The sequence below is a fragment of the Bos taurus genome, chromosome 26 (assembly GCF_002263795.3).
Source record: "Bos taurus isolate L1 Dominette 01449 registration number 42190680 breed Hereford chromosome 26, ARS-UCD2.0, whole genome shotgun sequence".
Lineage (NCBI taxonomy): Eukaryota > Metazoa > Chordata > Mammalia > Artiodactyla > Bovidae > Bos > Bos taurus.
The window spans coordinates 37,824,448-37,843,810 of record NC_037353.1 but is presented as its reverse complement, the minus strand read 5'-3'; the positions used below and the strand labels follow the sequence as shown (position 1 = coordinate 37,843,810).

The following is a 19,363-nucleotide window of genomic DNA, read 5'->3' as shown; positions in this document are numbered from 1 at the left end:
TACAGAAAGTCCTAGCTCCCACCTCTCAGACTTCTCTTTGAGCCAAATTGGGAGAGGCTAAGTCAGATCCATGATTTCTAAATAAGGCAGGTCTAGGACCCAACGGGAGTGCAAGGTCCAACATTCTTTCTCCTAAATGCATGTTTACCTGCCTAGGAAGCACAAGAAAAGGTCTTGGGACACCTGACTAACCGCGTCAACGCTGATGAGGCCTGAAATGTTATTTCCCATGGGTTCTCCAGCCTAAAAAGTTCTGGACAGGGGCCTAGGACACCCCGCCTCCCCGGCCAATCCTTAAGTACGATGCTCTGAAGACAAGGAGAAGGTGAGGGGTGAAGGACTGAAGACGATGCCTCAGCCTACACCCTCCCTACAGCCTCACTTTTCAAGCCGGGACAGGGCAGGGTTAAGCCCAGGGCTGGGGGTGGGCAGTTCCGGACGCCTCCCTGCCCCCACCCAGCTTCAGACCAGCTCCTCTCGTTAAGGGGAGAGGGAGGAGGGGCACCCACGTTCTCTGGGGAGCACAGCGAGGCCCCGCGAAGTGACCCCTTTTCTGAATGAAATTGAGCTGCCATTTTCATCTTCTTCCCAAATGTCAGCAGCGTTAGATCAGATTAGGAGCTAATCTCTTGCCAAAATTCATTTCCGAACAAGAGAGGTGGCTCTGGGCGGATGGAGGTTTGTTGTTTGTTTCGATATTCCTCCCCACACACCCTCTTTCCCTCCCTGTCACTGGGGTGCGGACGAGGGTAAAGGGGCGAATAGACCTCATGGAGGCCCCGAGGGGCCTAGGGGAGAACCCGAGGAGGATACAGCAGCAAGCCGGGCCGTGAAGGTGGGGCGGGGCGGGGAGGGCCGCCGCCCTGGCCCCGCGCCAGCAGTAGCGCCCTGCCGGAGCGTCTGTTCTCCGAGCGCTCGGATGGCTCCCGGGGTGCGCCCGGGGTCGTCCTTCCCGGCCGCGGAGGAAAGGAGCTGGAGCCAGAGCCGGCAGGGCCCAGGAGACCTGCGCTGAGAGGGCCTGGACGCCTGAGCCGCATCCTAGGTGCGAGACGGACCTCCCTCCCCAAACCCCGCCTCCCCGTCCCAAGCGACACTTCCTCCACCCAACTAGCCTCCCACCCTCTGGCCAGGGAGGTTAAAGGAAAAGGAAAGGCAATTGCAGCCTAAAGAGAACAAGAGGAAACGGAGGAAACAAACGCCCAAACGAACTGGTCAGTACCTTGCAGGAGGCCTCATTTGACAAGTGACCAGAATACAGCCGCTGGCCTGAATGCATAATTACCCCCAAGTGAAAATTCCCCATCTAATTTGATATTTGGTTCTTTGCAGAAGCTATAGCCTTCGTAAATAATATACAAAGTAAGAAACCTAATCCCGCCTGCTAGAATGTTTAATTCATCATTATGCGAGCTAATTGGAAGGTGATTATATGGTAATTGCTCATTAGTGGTGTATATTTATCGCTGTACCTTATGTCAAGGCCATGGGAATTGTGTAGAGTCTGTTCTCTCATTTCAAGGATCAGTTTCAGAAGCAGGAGCGAAGCAGGCAAGATCAAGTTCTTCCTGACGTCAGGGTCCAGCCTAGGGCTGTGGAGACCCGCGCTATATATAGGACCTAGAGCTAGCTGGGGGCAGGGGCGGCCTGGGGCCGGGCTGAGACCAGGAGCCGGGCAGCCAGACCACTGCCGGGCAAAGCAGGTCCTCGCCCGGGAAAGAGGAGAGGCGTGGGTTGGGGGCCCTGGATCATTTTCCAAACGCGACCCCATCCCCATTCCAGGCACCTCCCTGGCGCATCAGGTGTGTCTGGGTCTCTGGGCTTATGGTGGTAGAGGAGACCTTGCCCCTGCGCTCTCTGTAGGACTCTATGGCGGTGTGCAGTAGATGTGGGTTAGAGGGGGGACCAGGGAGGCTTGATTGGTCCACTGGGTGGGAGACAGGGAGAGGGAAGGTCAGGCTTGATTTAGAGCCAGGTAGAATTTGCAGTGGTGGAGACCCGGTCTTCCTCCGCTATCTGATCGCCTAACAGTTGGTCAATTCCCACCTCCTTGGCGGGCAAAAATATATTCTCTCAATCCTTTCACCCCAGTGAAACTGGGTGCAGGCGGGACGATAGTGCCAGCTTGGTGCCTAGAAGGGGGACCCAGAGCCGCTCGATGGTAGGCGGCTAGAGCAGGGCGAAAGAAGCAGGAAGAACGGCTGGGCGTGAGCCCAACTCAGTCCCAAAGCCAGTGCCTGCGCTGGGAACTTAGGAAAGGCAGGAAGGCAGGACTGAAAACCCGAAGGCGCGGAGAAAAGACGTGGAGACTAAGTCTGCATGCAGGTGGAGATGGGAGCAGAGACGAGTCCGTGGGTCTCCAGCAGCTCGGAGGATCCCGCGGGGGCTCTCGGAGACCCTGCCTCCAGCCGAGCATCCTCGCACGTGGGCGTGATCTTTGGCGCGCTCTGGCGCCCCCTCCGAGGAGTGCGACGCGCCTTTGCCCTACGCGGACCCGAGCCCGGAGCGCCAGGCACCCCTACTTGCAGTCCCGGCGAGGCCCTCCCAAGTTCCCCCAACCCCCTGCGGGGCAACAGGCACTAACGAACAAAAGGCCAATTAGACGCCGGGGCTCTGCTGATGAATGGACATTTCGCTTTCAAGCGTGGCACTGCCTCGGGTTTCCCGGAGTCTTGGGTCGCGCCAGGAGAAGCCACCTCCCAGAGCGGGGTCACGGTTGGGGTCAGCGGGTTCTCAAAACTCCCACTTCCCGCTCGCCGAGGGACGGGTTGGGGGACGTGAAGGCGGCGGCCGAGCGGCCGGCGCGGGAGCGGAGCTGCGGACCTGGCGCGCCCGCGGCCCCGCAACTCGGCCTTGGGGCACCGCCGCCCGCCAAACGCGGCAGGCCCCTCTCCCGCCCGGCCTGCCGCTGCCCGGAGGCGGCACCCACGTAAACCAAACGCTGATTGCCAGAATAAGAAAGGCCTGCCTGGAAAAATGCTCAGTTACCAAAAAACCCCCAGCTGTTTGCCAAACTTCGGGGCGAGTGGTGCGCTGCGGACACAATAACCAAACCCGAGCCTTCTCACTAGACACGCATGTCTAGATCCCGCAACACACAAGTGCCGCCATCACCCGGGACGCCACCCAAACACGGAGAAATGTTCCCGCGAGCCACACACACCGAGGTCATTCCCATCCTCCGAGATCCACAGCTATCGCGGGGCTCACGGCCACTCGACGCTGGCACACGAATCCACCCAAAACTGTGTTTCTACACCTTCCTGTCCGAACTCCATACAATCTGGACGCACAAGGAAAGCTGGCCACCTTGACACACTCAGATCTACACACACAGCACTGGCCTCTCCTGCCTCTTAACTCACGCAGTTAGCACAATTAGCACCTACACACCCTGACTTCACTCCTGGCTCAGACACACAAGCACAACTGTTTTACAGACCTAACTCATACACTCAACCTCTACAAAGTCACAAGCGCAGCCTCCCGCCCTAACTCACGTCCCCACCCTTATTCCGACTTGCAGCTGCCCACAAGCAGGGAGCCCAGCCCAGATCCCCCCAACGGCGGCGCGGGGCCCCGGGCCAGGCCTCCGACCCGCCAGAGTTCCTCCCCACCCCGCCCCAATGGGCCTGCGCGTCCGAGACTTTGTTTCCTGCGACTCGAGGCGGGGACGGGGAGGAGCCGAGGTTTCCAAGGCCGCGCGCAGGCCCGAGCCCCCTTTCTGCCGGGCCCGCTTGGCGCGGCTCTCTGCCTGCCACAATCCGCCCCTAGCACAAAAGTGGCCCGGCAGGTTCCGGGCCGCCGCCAAAGCTCCCGCTCCGGCTGCGCTTGGCTGCCAGAAACAGAGCTGGAGCGAGCCGGGGGTACCGGACACGCAAAACAAGAGGCAGAAGGGGATAACAGTCCGGAGGTCCCAGGCTTTTATCTCATGAGTTTTTGATGCCTTGAACGCAACCACCGCCCTCCCGCCCCAAACCTCTGCTTGCGCCTACCAGGCCCTTTGCCGCCCTGAGGAACTGGACCCCAAATGAGAAACGCGCGCCGAGCTCCTCTGTACCTCGCAGGAAGGAGAATGAGGTTGGGCACCCTTGCCTTGTACATTCCGTTTGACTCTTGGGGAAATATTAACGGAGAACCCATGCCTCTCGGCTCCCTAAACCCACTCAGCTCAGGTGAACGCACACAATTGACAAGAGAGCGGGTCATCGATCAGACGTGTAACCTACATTGCCATCCGGGATAACAGGCAGGACTCAAGGCAACATGCGTGCAGCTCCAGGTGTAGGGAGAAAAGCCGAACCTGACCCTGGATGCCCACTGAGCCCTGCCAGGGTTATCTAGGCCTGGTACCCATGAACCGCGAGGGAGGACACAGACCTGCAGCACACAGCTCCCACGCTCCCCTCCCCAAGGGGCTCCAGCCCAGCAAGCGCGCACTGCGACGGGGACACGGGGACGCAGCCGCACAGCACACGCGCCCCGCACCCTGCCCCGCGCCCCGCGCCCAGATAGTCATCGTGGGATGGCATCTCGCAAATATTTATATTCCTCGGCGCCACGGCAGCCCGCGTCCACATTAGACCCTCTAATCCTGCCACTTTAAATAGATGAATTAATAAAGCAAACGAGCGGCTAATAAGCTGACTGTCCAGCCTTTTTGAGGCGGGGGAAGGACTCGAAAGTGCGCCAAATTTGTTTGCAGTGGATCAAGGCGAGCCGCCTCTGCTTCACTTTCTTTATCTTAATTCCGACTTGAAAAGATATAATTATCTAGTTTGAACAGAGCTGCTATCAAATCCTTCTTTGGGCCGGGAAGGGGGGCGTTGGAGTGGATTGCGGCTCTCTGAGCCGCTCCGTGCAGCCGGAGATAGCGCGTAATGAAGATGTGGAGGCCCGAGATACAAAGGGCATTAACCTCATTAGCATGAAACCTTTTCTTCTTACCATTGTGGGACCCTTTCAGCCGCCTAATCCCCCCTATTTTCAAAGCTTGGTTTGTAATAAAGCTTTTAGTTTTTTTTTTTTTTTCAAAGCTAATAGTATTCTCTGATGATTTTATTGCAGTTACACTACATAGGACATTTACCAAAAAAATAATAATAATAAATCTTCATCACGCTCCCCCTTTTCTGGTACTTAAAAAAAAAAAAGTATATGCTTCTTGCAGAAATAAGCCTTTTGTCAAGATGGGAAATTTTCTTCAGGAAAGGCTAGTCTGAATTTTAACAGGTCTGTGCTCTGTATTTGAGGCGTTCTGGGCTTGAGGAAGTGGGTCGAAGGGAAAGGTAACTTGTTTAAAAGAAAGAGGTGCGGAGGTGCTGCAGCAGGGACTGCGAAGCACAGAAGACAGCTATTGGCCAGAGTCCCACTGTCCAAGTGGCTGGAATCCCCGACTGAGTCCCCAGGATACACAGGGCAGCACCTGTCCCCCTCTCCTGAAGCACACCCCTCTTCTGAATCAGCCCCTTCTGGCCCAGCATCCTCAGAGCCGAGTCTCCGCCAGTCCACCCACACCTTTCCAGGAAGTCTGTGTGGAAATGCCCCTACAAACAGTCAGAGTTCTCCAGAGAAACAGAGAGGGAGAAAGGGGGTGAGAAAGGCAGAGATAAAAGGGGAAAAAAAGAGAGAGAGAGACCAAGAATGAAATCTACTTTAGAAGAGAGGAAGGGAGGGGAAAAAAAAGGAAGAAAAATTTCCATAGTGCCCTATAGTCCCCACACGTGCACAGAATGTCTAATCTTAACTTTTCAAGGCAGGATGTTAACAAAGCTTGTATTTTTGCCCTGCATTGTAACTTGGCCTTATCACAGTGTAAAGGGTGGGGAGATTGTCCTAAATTATGTCCAGGCAGCCCCCCTGGATCCGTGGATTAAGAGATTAAAGGAGACCACTGGGCAAGGCCTCCTCTTTCCCCTTCATATTCCTGGTATGATAATTGCTTAAACTGATTTGCACTTTCACAAAAGCTCGCAGGACGCTTTGTAGCTCGAACAGAACAGACGAGGTTTCTCTATCAATGGAAATAAAACTGATTAATGCAGCCTATCAGGATAAGAAGCAAATGAAGCATGCAAAAACAACCTCGTACCCCCAGAAGGGGAAGGAGGTGGGGGGAGCTAAGTTTCCTCCAAGACTGGTTACAACTTTTTCTTTACTGTTAAAATTGAGAGTTGAAGGTTTCTCAGAATGCTTGCCTTATAAGGCTGCTGAGGCCCTTGGGCTCATCTCATCACCTTTAGCAGATTGGGGCTGGAGAGAGGAAGTAAAGAAGAGAGGGAGGGAGGAGAGAAGGAAGGAAGAGAAGGAGGAAGAAAAAGAGAGGGAGAAGAGACATATTTCAGGGGTTTGAGGTCAGAAACACATTTTAAAAATACTAGGATTCTGATTCTGCTAAGTGTTTTCCCTAATCCTAGGGGAATATTCTTCAGTGCATAGCTACATGTCTAGTTTTTTTTTTTTTTTTTAAATAACTAGAGGTTAAGAGTAGTAAGCATGTTTAACCTGAAATTCAAATTAAACTCCTTCTTTAGGCCGTGCAATGGGCAAAGGTCTGGATGGAAAACTTTTCTTCCATCTCTTTTCTGAAGGACTTAAGTTTTCCTAATCCTCTCCCTTTTCCACCCTCTTCTCTCTTTAAAATGCCCAAGAATCCATCAGTCTGGCCCTTTTGTGGGTGGTGAGCCTGTGCTTCTTGAGCCTAGTTGGGGAAGGACCACACTCAAATTAAAAAGATGCTTTAAAAAAAAAATCACTTCAATTTCCCAAGACGACTACTCTGAGGGCATATTGATAAATCTTTATTGACAAAATATTGACATTGACATACTTCTTGGAAGTATATAGTGTGTTAGAATTCTAACAAATTAACACAAAACACAAAAATATTTACATTCTGGTATAGAAGACATTAAGGAAGCATTTGTCACTCTCTTTAGTAAGTCTATGATCTTGAAATAGAAACTCAGTGCTTGAAAACTTGCCGCAGTGTCCTTGGCCACACTTAACATCATCCCCGCTAACTACAGTCCTTCAGTTTTTGCAATATATAGATTTAAAGTTTGGAATGGCCTTTACGGCAAATGGTTGAACTCAGCCAATATCTTCAATGACTAAAAGGAGAAGTTTACTTCGTGGTTTTAAGCCTCGGCATGTTAGGAAAGGGAATGTCCAAGAAATAGAATTTAGATTTTTTGTTGTTTCTTTTCCCAGAACAAGTTCTGACTCCTCTTATGGGCACCCTCCCCCTCCACCCCCAGCCCCCCATCCTGTTCCCCATTTCTCTGAAAGAGGACCACTATTGCTGAGCCTACCTCATTTAGCTTTCACAATCACTTTGACATCAGAAGGTATCAAAAAGTGTTTACAGACTGCACGTTTCTTGAAAAAAAAAATCAAAATAAAAACACACAGAACCTGTCTTTAAAAGGAAAAGAAAATTACAATTCATTTTCTGTCTTTAGACACCATTCGCCCAACAACTGCTACATGCAATTCAAGTTTTTGAACAGGTGTGGGATGGGGCTGGATATGGAATCTCGATTATTACTCATTATTTTTAAAGATTGGGGGGAAAAAAACACTTCGAAGGGCAAAATTTAAAAGTCCTGTGCCTGGTTGGGTTTTTTTTTTTTCTTTTATCATCACCATTATCATCATCATTTAAAAAAAAAAAATCGGACTGTGATAAACGGAATACCTGCCAATCATCTTGTCTCGCTGGTTTGGCGTTTGACTGACAGCTCCCCTTGTCAGAGCGCCTTCGGCTTTGCCACCTTAGGACCTCTCTCTCTCTCTCTCTTTCTGCCTCACTCACTCACTCAGCTGCCTCTTTAGACAAGGGTAGCGTGTTCATCAAGGAGCCTCCCGTCTTCTGCCATCGAGGCGCGGCCTCGGATGAGGACCCTGGTTCTGCCGCCCGTCTACGTCGCGCCGCGGCTCCTCTCTCTGACTCCCTGTCCCCTTCTCCGTGAATGTGTGTGTGCGGTTGTTTTTGTTTTGTAGGGTTTTTTGTTTTCTTTTTTTTTTTCGTCTTCCCCTCCTCTCCCTGTCTCTGTTTTGCTCTGTGATGTCCGTTTCGGTGGGGTTCTGTCTGTGTTTTTAATCGTCTGAGGTCACATCTATTTCCTCGGGACTCGCCTGCTTTGTGGCGATCCTCCACCGGTTAATATGGTGCGTCCCTTTTTTCTTTTGTTGCGAATCTGAGCCTTCTTCCTCCAGCTTCTGCCTTTTGAACTTCGTCCTGCGGTTCTGAAACCATACTTTTACCTGCAGGAGAGGCAGAGAGGGCGCGTTAGTATTCCTGCACAGCGCCCTCCTACCTCCTCCTCTATTGCCTGGCCAGACCCTGGGCTGAGACTACAAAAGTCCAGTGTCCCGGGCCGCGCATCCTGTTAACCGGCACCCACACCCCGCTACAGCCTTCCCTTGGGGAACAGAGCTCCTGTTGCCGGGCCCGGGGAAGCCTGATCCCGGCCCTTCTGAGCCCTCCTGGTGAAACATTTCCCCTGGCCCCGCCGGCTCCGCGTGCTCGGTGCCCCTTTTAGCTTCAGCCAACTCAGGACACCCACATCCCCGTTGAGTGCAAAAGCCTGCCAAACATTGGGAAGCCCTTATAAAATAATAAGTAAAGGAAAATTAAAAGGTCCCTGACTCTCTCTACCTAACCAGTGCCGCAAACAGTTGATTCCCGCTGCTGGGCCCAACGTGCTTTCTATTTTCTGCCGGTTTCCGCAGCCACTGTCTAAATATAGTGCCTCCTCTGCAAGGCCTGGGCCCTGGGGTAGGCAGTCAGGATTTGCCTGCGCTTCCTCCTCTGTGCCCAGGACTCTTGCAGGTGAGCAGGAGCGGTTGTGGCAGACAGTCAGGGGTGGGGGTTTAGGGGGAAAACCAGGGGGGACGGTGGGGGTACAGAGCCCTGGGGACTAACCCAGCTGAATCTTTTCAGCTCGGAAAAGAGGCTCTAAAGTGAAAGCTTCCGCAAGACCGTGGGATAGAGGGGAAGTAAAAGGAAAACCGAGAAAGATAAGGGAAGAGCCCCCTCTGTCCTCTTCTTGACCAGCTCCAGGGCAGGCCAGGGCCAAACTCCCACCCCATCGCATCACTTCCCACCAGGGCGGGGCTGGCGGCCTGGCCTCCCCAGAGGGCAGCTAGTAGTCTGGGGAGCACTTATGTGGGACTGGGTTGCACCGGTCCCTGGGGGAGATTGGTGATGGGTCCCTATACACTGACCAGACCAGACAGTGGCACTGCCCAAGCTTCTCAGCAGCGAGGGAGAGGTGAGGAAAATGGTGTTGACTGCACCTTCCACGGCCCCGGGTCTGTCCCCACTCTGCTGGCAGTACCCCCAGGCCCCTGAAGTCCGCTGGGCTTTCTCCTTTGAGTCGGCAGGCCCAGGTCCCGGCTTGCTCTCCCCGAATGCCCCCAGTCCCCCAAAGTGTTCCCATGAAAAAGCTGAGCTGGAACAAGGCTGAGTTTAATTTGCTTTGAGTTTGCTAATTGAGGGGGAGGACGATTCATTTCTCCCCGGCGCTCGCCCAAGGCGCGCGTCGGTGCGCTCGGGGCTTGACACGCACACAAAGACTCCAGGCAGCGTGGGCAGCGAGGCGGACAAAGACCACCGCCGCCTCGGCTATCCAGGAGAAATCAGCCGGGCGCGCCTTGTGCCGGGCCCCGCACCAACCCGCGAGGCCCTCTTCGGTTTTGTCTGGGGGAACGTTTTAAAACAAAAGCCTCGACCTCTTTGCGCCTCCCGGGAAAAGTGTTACAACTTAATCTGCCCGAAAATGTTACTGTTTGCCGGGAACTTTGACCCCGCCCTGCGGCTCCGCGTACAGTGGCGCCTACTGTAGCCCGAAACCACCTCCCCAACCCCGGGGCAGGCCGGAGCCTGGCCCGCCGGGGGACCCTGTTGCGCAGCAAGGGTCTACCCCCTGAGGCAGCCCCTCTCCGCAGCCTCCTGGCTCAGTTTCTCCGATTTAGGGACGCACCCAGGATGCCTGGCTCGATGGCCTGACTCTCCCGTCCCCTCAAGGGGAGTAACTGGGAGCTGTCCGTGTGAGCCGTGAGCCTCTGGCAGCACGGACCTCGCTCTTAACCCACTCCCAGCCCTCTCTTCCCAGCCTCGAGCCCCAAACGCTCCTACACCTCTTCCTGGCTCCAGCCGTGCCCGCAGACTCGCACCGAAAGTCTCATCAAAAGTGCAGAGGTGTCTCACCCAGGAGCTGCGAGTCCAGCCCGGCCCTACAGAAAAAGCAACTCAGCCGGTCCCCCCCACTCCTCGGAACCTCCAGCGGGTCGGCTCCTACAGTCCGGTGCTGGAGCCCAAGGAAACCAAGAGCCCCTCAAAACTTACACATCTTGAGCCCAGGGCGTGGGAGTAACTCCCGGCCTATTGGCGGAAGGCCCTCTGTCCAGGGATCGGGGATGCGGTGGCCGCGCCGGGGCCCGCTCACCTGAGTTTCCGTGAGGCTGAGGCTGTGCGCCAACTGCTTCCTCTCGGCGCCCACCACGTAGTGATTCTTCTCGAAGGCGTGTTCCAGCCTCAGAAGCTGGGACGGGGAAAAGGCGGTGCGGATCCGCTTCGGCTTTCGGGCCAGGGCGTTGTGCAAAAGGAAGCTCTCCGGGCTTGCGTCGTTCCCTGCGGGGAACACAGCAGAAGTCCTGTTAGAGGTGGCCGTCCTAACCCGGGCCGCGCGCTTCTCCGGAGCCGGGCTGACCTGGCAGCGAGCTCAAGGCCTTCGCGGACGTACCCGGTGCGGCTTGGCCCAGAGGGGGCCGGGCCCCTCCAGACGCGCGAAGGGAGCGCCGGTCCAGCCGCCTGGCCCTGTCCGCTGGGCCCGGACCTGAGCGGCTGCCACCCAGCAGTTGTCCTAGGCGGGCTTTGCAGACCCTCGGGCGCCGCGGGCCTCACCACCTCCGCGCCGGGCACCCGGGGATCGAGGAGGGGGCAGCAAGGCCGGATCCGGGGATTGGCGCCCTGGACCCAAAGAAACGGCTTTCTTTTTTTTCTCATCTCGGAGAAAAGTTTGCCCCCGGGGATGAGGGGCGGAGAGGTGATGAGCGGCTATCTAAAGTTTTCTCCGGTACGTATTTTCAAAGTCTTTATCCTCCGGAAAAGCGCAGAGGCCGGGCGTGTTGTTGCAGCCCGGGCTTCAGAGAAATCTCTCCGGCGGGTGCGCAGGGTTTCTGCTGCCGCTGCCTCCCCGAGGTCCCGGCTTCCCCGCTGCCCTGCTCCGGAGAACTAGGAGACGCGAGGGAAGGCATCGTAACCCGGGGGGGGGGGGGGGGGGGGGGGGGGCGTACGGAGCCGCGGGCACCTTTTAGGACTGTTCGCGGCCCCCGAAGATCCCAGCTACTCCGAGTCTGGTGTGAGGACCAAGACCGTGGCTGCTGGAAAATGAGGAAAGGGAGCCCTAAACTTTGCAAGCAGAGCCAGTTTCAGGTCCACTCACTGGGGTGGGAAATCGATTCACCAAAAACCCAAAGAAAAACAAACCGACAGTTCGGGGGGATGGAGGCAAATTCGGTCTGGGAATAAGGGTAAAACGTTGTTTTTGTTTGGTTTGGTTTTTGAAATTAAGGAAGGGGGGGGCGTCTACCCGACTTTAGGCGCTGGCAGGAATGCAAAGGGTTAACAAATGGACAAGCCGCCGAGTATTGATCGGCTGCCTCCGGAGGTAGGTCTTTTCCCCGCTCGGATCGCCAAACTAATTACTTGTCCCGTTTACCGGAGTTTTAACTTTACTCCTACCCTCCACCCAGAGAAAAAAAAAATCCAAAAAAAAACAGCAAGAAAGGAAAACACCCAAACAGATTTCCTCTAGCCCATCTTCCGACCCGGTTCATTTCTTTTAAAAGAAAAACAAAAACAAAAATCAGTCCGAACCTGCTTTCCCGCCGTGGCGGCTCGGCTCCGGAATTGAACAGGTCACCGCGAGAGTGCCGAGCCTCGGAGAGGTTCCTACCCGCGCGGGTTCCCGCCCCTCCCCAGCCTCCGAAATAAGCAGGATCAAACAACCCCCCCAGACTTTGCTCCGGGGGCGTAAGGGTCTCTTCGCTGCCAGAAGAGGGTCAGAGACCGAGACGTCGCAGGTCTAGGAGACAGGGGCGCGGAGTGGGTGGCGAACACGTAGTGGAAGGCGAACCTGGGGCCGGCCCTTGCCTGCGCCCCTCGGAGCCAGGGCGGCGAGAGCATAGCCCAGGAGACGGAGAGCCTGGGCACCCCGCGGGCCATGGATTCCTCGGTGGCCAGCACTCGGAGCAGGCTAAGACAGCCCGCCTTGAGAGCATTCGGAGGCAACTCCTCTGCGTCCCTCCTTAAAGGGTCAAGCGGCCGCAGGCCAGCCCCCAAACTGGCCGCAGCTCGGAGACTGGGGACCAACACCAAGCCCGACTCCTCGCCGCCCAGTTTCCAGACGCAGCGAGCGGGCGGTCGAGCCGGAAAAACCTCCATCCAGGCCTCGCCGGGCGCCCACCCGGAGCAGGCCGAGGGCAGCGTAGGATGCAGCGCTCCGCGGCCCCGCGACGTGGCACGTACCTTGGAAGCGGTGGCCCAGATATCGATAGCGATGGATGAGCCAGGGGTAGAAGGTGGACGGGTCCCGCTGCTGCGAGGCGAAGAGGGGGTGTGGCGAGTGCGAGGAGGGCAGGGGGTGGGCGGCCAAGGCGTGCGGCGGCGGCACCGGGTGCACTGGCACGGCCGGGTTGGGCGGGTGCGAGACCGCCTCGGCGAACACCAAGTCCGGGTTGGAGTAGACGCCCCTGCCGGCGGCAGCGGCGGCGGCGGCCGAGTGGAAGCCGTTGAGGAACGGGTTTATGGGGCTGGAGTTGGCGTAGCTGAGCGCCGCGGGACGGATGGGATCCTCGGAGCGCGAGGCGGGCAGGGGACTGTCCTTGGCCACCAGCGACTCGATGGTGAAGCAGCGCTTGGGCGCCGGCTGGAACATGCTGCGCCAAGGAGCGGGCGCCCGGGGCTCCCGGCTCCCGGCGACCGCGGCGCGCTGCCTCCGCCGCCCGCTGCCCGCTGCCCGCGGCGAGAACGGACGAGAATTGGGGACTTGTTGGGTGGGGGTGGGGGTGGGGGGAGGAAAGGGAGGAAGAAAGGAAAGGAAAGGAAAAAGGAAAGGAGGGGGGAGGGGGAGGGAGAGGCAACGCCGAGGATCCCGAGAATCTTGCACCAAACGCGCCCAACCTGGAGAGAGGGGGAGAAATCCTTCCAGAAGAATTTGCAGGCGTGGATTGGGGTAATTTTTTTTTTTTTTTTTGGCGAGATGGCGTGGGGGGGGGGGGGTCGAAGTTAGAGGCGGAGTGGGGGGGGGTAGTTTCTCGGGGGAGGCAAAAAAAAGTTTTCTCTCTTCTGCAAAAGGCGGGCAGGGCGCCCTAAGTCCAAGGACAATCCATGGAAGTGTTCGCTTCTTCACAAGTTGTGCAAACGATTTGTTAGTTCATGAGCCTAATTAGTGCGGGGATCACATAAACAGCTTCCTCCGAAGCCTGGTAAATGGCTTGATGATTGGTCGCTATTACTCGCCCTGAGGTGGAAGGGGGGAGACTCTTTAAAGTGCGTCAGAGGGAGGCGAGCGCCTGGGAACCCGGAGGCCTGGATCCGGGCCGAGAGTGGAACGGAGTCGCCGCCGTTGCCGCGGCAGTGCCTCCTGCGCCCGCCGGGCCGCCCGGCCTCTCGGCGCCGTCGCCCCGCGCCCCCAGCTCACTCGCTCCCGCGGCGCCGCAGCGGCTTCTTCTCCTCCTCTTTCGCCTCCTCCTCTTCCTTCGCTTTTTCTCCTCCTCCTCCTCTTCCTCCTTCTCCTCCTCCAGTTCTCCCTCCTCCTCTTTCCCCACCTCCTCCCCCTCGGCCACCGCCTCCTCTCCACCACCATCACTCCCTCCGGGGCACCCCGGTCTCTGCAGAGCCCCCGGTCGGCGCCGTCTCCTCTGTGGCCCCCTGGATTCCCCAGCCTGCCGAGCCCGGGCTTGGGGGTACAGACGGACGCGCGGACACTACAGATTCCTCGCGCCCAGCGCTTCGCGCTGCTGCCCTCCGCAGCCCCGCGTCTGGGGAGCTGGAATCGCCACGGGAGCCCTCGAGGGTAAGCAGGCAAGGGTGGGTTCCCGGCGAGGGTTAACGGAGCTGTTCGGTCAGCTATACTCCCGGCGATTTCCTAGGTGAGGAGGGAGCCTGGCGTGAAGGGGTGCTAGGTGGTCCAACCGCGCGTAGCCTCGAGGTCTCAGGGTGGCTGATCTGTCCATCCTTGACGCGGCTCGTTCTTTTCCAAGTTGAGACCGGAGTGGATGACCCTGCGGGGACGGTGGGCGCTTCCAACTTCCCCACAGGGTCTCGATTTTCCTTTCCGGGAAGGGGCTCATCTCCTTCCCCCAAAAGCTCCTTCTGCAATATCTGGGACTAGGGGTCCAAGGTCAAGGGAGAGGCTGATGTGCTGTTACTATTACCATTAGGTTGTCGTTATTATTTTTGTCAGTGTTGTTGTCATTATTATTATTTATTGTCACTATTTCTATTATTATTCTGCCATCTGTCGTCCCAGGGGCGGGTTGCTGTGCAAACCCCGGGCTTACAATTAGGGAGTGCAGATCGTTTCTCCAGTCCCAGGCCGTGTCCGCATTTTCGAGCTTGCCTTCGGTTTTGGGATGATTTTAGGGCCGAGTTCCCTCGTCCCCATTGGCTCACGCAGCAGCATAATTATGATCACATCCCCCAGGCTGCTGGCGCTGCTCTCTGTTTATTGGTGGTTAAAGATCTATTATCTATTCATCAGCCGCCTCTTTTTCTCTCTCTCTTTTTTTTCTTTTTGCCAATTACATTCTTCTAAAGTGAAGTACCAGCAGGTATTTTGCACGTTTACAATTAATGATTTTAAAAAAAAACTGGCATCCTTTAAATCTCTTACTTGGCGGCCCATGTCATTTTGCTTAAGGACGAAGAAATGCCTGTGTTTGGTGATGAGGTTGCCGTGAGACTGAAAAAATGTCGATTGGGAGGGGGAGAAAAGGGAAGTCCTGTAAGTCAGGCTGCACCGCCCCTAGATTCATCAGTCGTAAGTCCCCAGGTCTGGGAACATGTTCCCCTGTGTTGCCAGCTATCTGTTCCCTGCCCTGGGGTCACCCCTGATCCTCTGTGGATTCATCTACTGTGTATGTATGTTCATGTCAATTTCTCTTTATTCCAGGCATAGTCTGTATTGGGGGTGCAGTGAGAGGAGGGTCCAAAAACCCCTTTTGGAAAACACTCTAGGCGAGAGAGGGGTTAGGAGTGTGTTTTCTGGGGTTGTCCGGGCACCTGGCCTTAGGGAGGACCCAGCAGAGATCATGATGCTGCTTCCTCCCAACCTTCCCAGGGCATATACATACACATATTCACACACGAGACAGTCTTGGGCCTCAGCTTTGTGTTCATGTCCCAAGAAGCCTGCCCCTGCCTCAGACTTCAGCTCTCTTATGCCAGTTATGGGCAAGGCTCTCGGCTGGGTTTTCACTCTTAGCAGTTTCTCTCCACCTTGCTTTGTGGCATCCCCCCATCCTTTCCTACAAGCCCAAGGAAACAGGGTGCTTGATCCAGCCTTTTGGGATGGGGTGTATTTTGAATACTATCTCCCTGGGTCCTAAACCACAGACCACCAAAAATATCATCTCCAGTTCAGAAAACCTTCCTTCACTTAGGCTGTAGGGACACAAGCCCCATTGTGCCCAGGCCAACAGAGAGCCTGAAGCCACAAGGAAAACTGGAAGTTTTTGGGCTGCACTAGCCAGCCAGTCTGGGGTAGAAGTAGAGGTCAGCCTTCTGTTCCCAGAAAGAAGCACCCAGTTTAGGTGGGTTGTAGATCCCCAATCCTGGAGTCGATGGGAGAGGACCCCATTCTGCACAGAAACATCTCCATGAGGGCTGGAGGTTCAGATTCGCCTGCAGACCAGACCTGTCAAACTCGGCCTTAGGCTCCAAATGGAAACTGGGGGTACTAAAAGCCCCACCCTGTCTGCAGGCGGGGAACGGCCATTCGTAGCACAGTCAATATTAGTGATCTTAGCTGAGGGGAATAGCAGGACACGATCTTGAAGGCCAAGGGCCTCCACTCAATGTCTGGGCAGAGGGGTGAAGCCATCTCTCCTAAACTCTCAGGCTAAGCACTCAAGTGTTACCGCTACCACCTTAAACGCTTTCCCCTGCTTTGGTCAAGATGTGTCCAGAAAGTGTCCTAACGAAGTGAGTTGTCTGGAGCCCAGACCCCCAGCCTCCCTCCCAAAGTAGGATCAGGGCAGAGGGCCCAGGCTTCTCCCAGCCTACAACAAGAAACAGGCCACCGGCCTCATGCAAACTGCCCTGAAGGGGTCTGGCTTTACCCCAGAGGGATCTAGTTATCGGCAGGTGGGTGAGGCTGAGAGAATCTCCTATCGGCCTTCTTGGCAGCAGCAGGACAAGCCAGTTCCTCTGCCCCTGTTTCCTGCTGGCCCCATGCCTTTCCTGGGCCCCCGTGAGGACGAAGCGGGTTTCCAGTGAGTGAGGGGCCTCACTCGGAAGTCCTGGAAGGGGAAAGTGATCTATGCTAATTCATGCGCCAGGACCGGGAAGCTTGGAAGAGATGGCGCTGCCAGCCTCGACGTGCAGGGGAATTAACTAGGAGAGTAACTCATTAACCAGGCTGGCAGTGGAGGCGCATCAAGTCGCTGGGCACCCTAGTCTATCTGGACCCGGAGCCTAAGCTGCCCCTAGACTCCGTTCCCTGGACCCAGAGGCTGCTGTTCTCTTTACGTGTGGCTTCCCCAGCCTTGCCGAATTTGGCCTCTCTTTGTTCGTCACCCTTTCTGGAAGGGTGGGTGTTGGCCTAAGTACCGGTGCGAGCAGTGGAGAGTGTTGGGGGGGGGAGGGGAGGTGGGGATTTCGGAGGCTTTTCCCTTCCACACCCCCAGCCGCTGAGGGTTGAGCTCAGTAGATTTAGGAGGCTACACTGTGCAGGTAGCTGATCTGGCAGGCACATGATGAAAGTTCAAGTCACTGATCTGTCACTTACTAACTGAGCGATCTTAGGCAACACCACCACCTCTCCCAGACTCCATTTTGTCATCTGTTAAAATCATGGCCAATGCTGCCTGCAAGGCCATAGAGGGAGTGATAGAACCCCTCTACCTCCTGATCATGGCAGGCAGTTATACATCTGTGTGTGTGTTTTAAAAACTCAGAATTGTGCACAACAAAGGATGAATTTTACTGTATGTAAGTTACACCTTAGTAAACCTGCCCCCACCCCCGAACCTCCCAAAGCCAGACCTGGATGATCTTAGGCAAAGTTACCTAACCTCTCAGTGCCTGTTACATCTTGGCTCTTGAGATTGCTCAGTGATAAACCTAGCTGATTGTTCAAGATAAGCCCAGCAAAGTGCTTAGTGTCTAGCATGTAATGAATGAGCTGTAATAAAGGTAGTCCCTGTCTTTGATATTGCTGTTATCAAAGCAAGGTTCCCCTCCAAGGCTTCTCACTGGGCTTCAAGACTGAACAATAAAGCTGTACAAACATAAGCTACTGCTCACCTCATGCTCCTGACATGTTCTCCTCCACCTTCTCCTAAAGGCCAGGGACTTCTTTAAGGGGACTCTGGGGGTGAGAGAGGCTTGCATTTTTGGCTAGGGAGACATCAAAGGGCAGCGATTTCTGGTCCTCTCTCCCATACCATCTGCTCTGAGTTTCCCAGCAGACCCCCTACCTTTGGAGGAGCAAACAGCAGTGCTTTTCCCTCCCCAGGCTCCTGCCAGGCCTGTTTGACAACTGGGGTGGATGCATAGCTTCCTGCAACCCAGGATGGACGCCAGGTGCTGCCTGGGCCACTACCTGTTTGACCTTCACCTTCTTGAGCCTTGGTTTTCTTTCTGAAAAGGAAATATAGGATTATTATTATTAGTTGTTTGAGAGGAGTAAGTGAGCTAATGCTTGGCACAGTTGTTTTTGTTCAGTTGCTAAGTCCTGTCCGACTCTTTGCGACCCCATGGACTGCATCACTCCAGGCTTCTCTGTCCATCACCATCTCCCTGAGTTTACTCAAACTCATGTCCATTGAGTCAGTGTCCATTGAGTCAGTGATGCCATCCAACCATCTCATCCTCTGTCGCCCCCTTCTCCTCTTGCCCTCAATTGTCCCCAGCATCGGGGTCTTTTTTTTTTTTTTTTACCGTTTATCAAATGTTAATGTCAGGCGATGGCTTTGTACCTGCGGCACTCCGCTAAACGTGGCAGATAGGAGCCTCCAGGTGAGCGGTACCAGCTGTACCATGAGGCTGCACTGTGGGCCCGCCTAGCAGCGCGGGAAGCGCGGATGTCGATAGAGGGGAAGCCGCTTCCTGGGACCAAGGCATGAGAAAGGTGTCCGGGATGGCTTGAGAAAGGTGTCCGGGATGGGGAGATCCTTGGGACCCGGCTAAGAATTCCTTCAACCTACTGTGATTCCCAGCCACCCGGCCTCTCCAAATGCGTAGGACGGCGGTGGGACAACGAAGAAAACAATTAATATCCTAGAAACATTTCTTAAAATTGTTACTACGGCAAATCCCTTTCTGCTGTCCTCCCTCGAGGCCGTTCGCTGGGCTGGCGCAGCGGCCTGGGGCGGGTATCCGCGTGCGCGCAGCGGCGCCTAGTGGCGAGGGCCGGGCGCTAGTCGCATCCCCGCCGGCGGCTGAGCCCCTGTGTGCCCCACTGCCAAGATTTTTCCCGCGACCGCAGCCTGAGCCGGGAGAGAACGTCAAAGTTGGCTCAGAGAAAGAGAGGGCAGCTTGGAAATCCGTCTCTCCTCCCTCCATCAGCTCGCGGCTTCAAAGTTCACCACCCACGCTTGAATTCCAGCTTCACCCCAGTGGGGCTTCTTTCGGAAGGGTGCAAAGAAGAAGAGCGAGCGGGTAGTGCTCCAGAAAGGACGGCGAGGCCCCGATCACCTGTTGTCGGGGCGATACCAAGCAGATGAGACCACGATTTCATGCGTCAGGTCCTCTCTCCTGCGGCCTGACCACGGTGGCTCAGAATGGGCCCATGCTAGCTTGCGCTGGCCTGGCCTGGGGTAGAGTCGAGAGGGCTTTCCCGTGCGGTTCTCTCCCGTGGGGGTCTCGCGTGCGGCTCTCCTAACTTCACGCCCCCTCGCGGCCGGCCGAGAACGCCCCAGACAAGGGTCCCGATGGTTATTGCTGGGGTAGTGGTTGATCACCCAGTCGGATAGGGCGGCCGTGGTGACTGGCCGCTTTCTCTGAGAGCCCTTATCTGTCCCAGGGCAAGTCGGCTCCTCCATGAGATGAAGTCGTGGAATCCGAGCGGGGTTCGTTGGAAACCGGTGTGTAACTGTTCAAGGCGTCCACGGGGGGGGGGGGGGGGGCGGG

General features: G+C 55.8%; 1 protein-coding gene and 1 long non-coding RNA gene across 3 annotated transcripts in view; one reads left to right on the top strand and one right to left on the bottom strand.

Moving 5' to 3' along the window:
• Nucleotides 1-6,776: 6,776 nt before the first annotated feature.
• EMX2 (empty spiracles homeobox 2) lies at nt 6,777-13,283 on the bottom strand. Of its 2 annotated transcripts, NM_001075845.1 has the most exon segments (3): nt 6,777-8,265; nt 10,452-10,636; nt 12,536-13,025. In NM_001075845.1, coding segments are annotated over 3 exon segments (762 nt in total). In that variant the 5' UTR covers nt 12,945-13,025; the 3' UTR covers nt 6,777-8,097.
• Nucleotides 13,284-17,863: 4,580 nt separating this feature from the next.
• Nucleotides 17,864-19,363, top strand: part of LOC101908195 (uncharacterized) — a 69,051-nt gene continuing 67,551 nt past the window's right edge. The window contains exon 1 of the long non-coding RNA XR_009493007.1: nt 17,864-19,317. This is a non-coding gene — a long non-coding RNA (uncharacterized lncRNA). The remainder of the gene's footprint in view (nt 19,318-19,363) is intronic.

Coding starts and splice junctions, on each gene's coding strand:
- EMX2 (XM_005225742.4), bottom strand. CDS start 12,944: ATGTTCCAGCCGGCGCCCAAGCGCTGCTTCACCATCGAGTCGCTGGTG. Junction 8,266..12,535: donor TCTGGGCCACCGCTTCCAAG/GTACGTGCCACG, acceptor CCTCTCCTGCAG/GTAAAAGTATGGTTTCAGAA.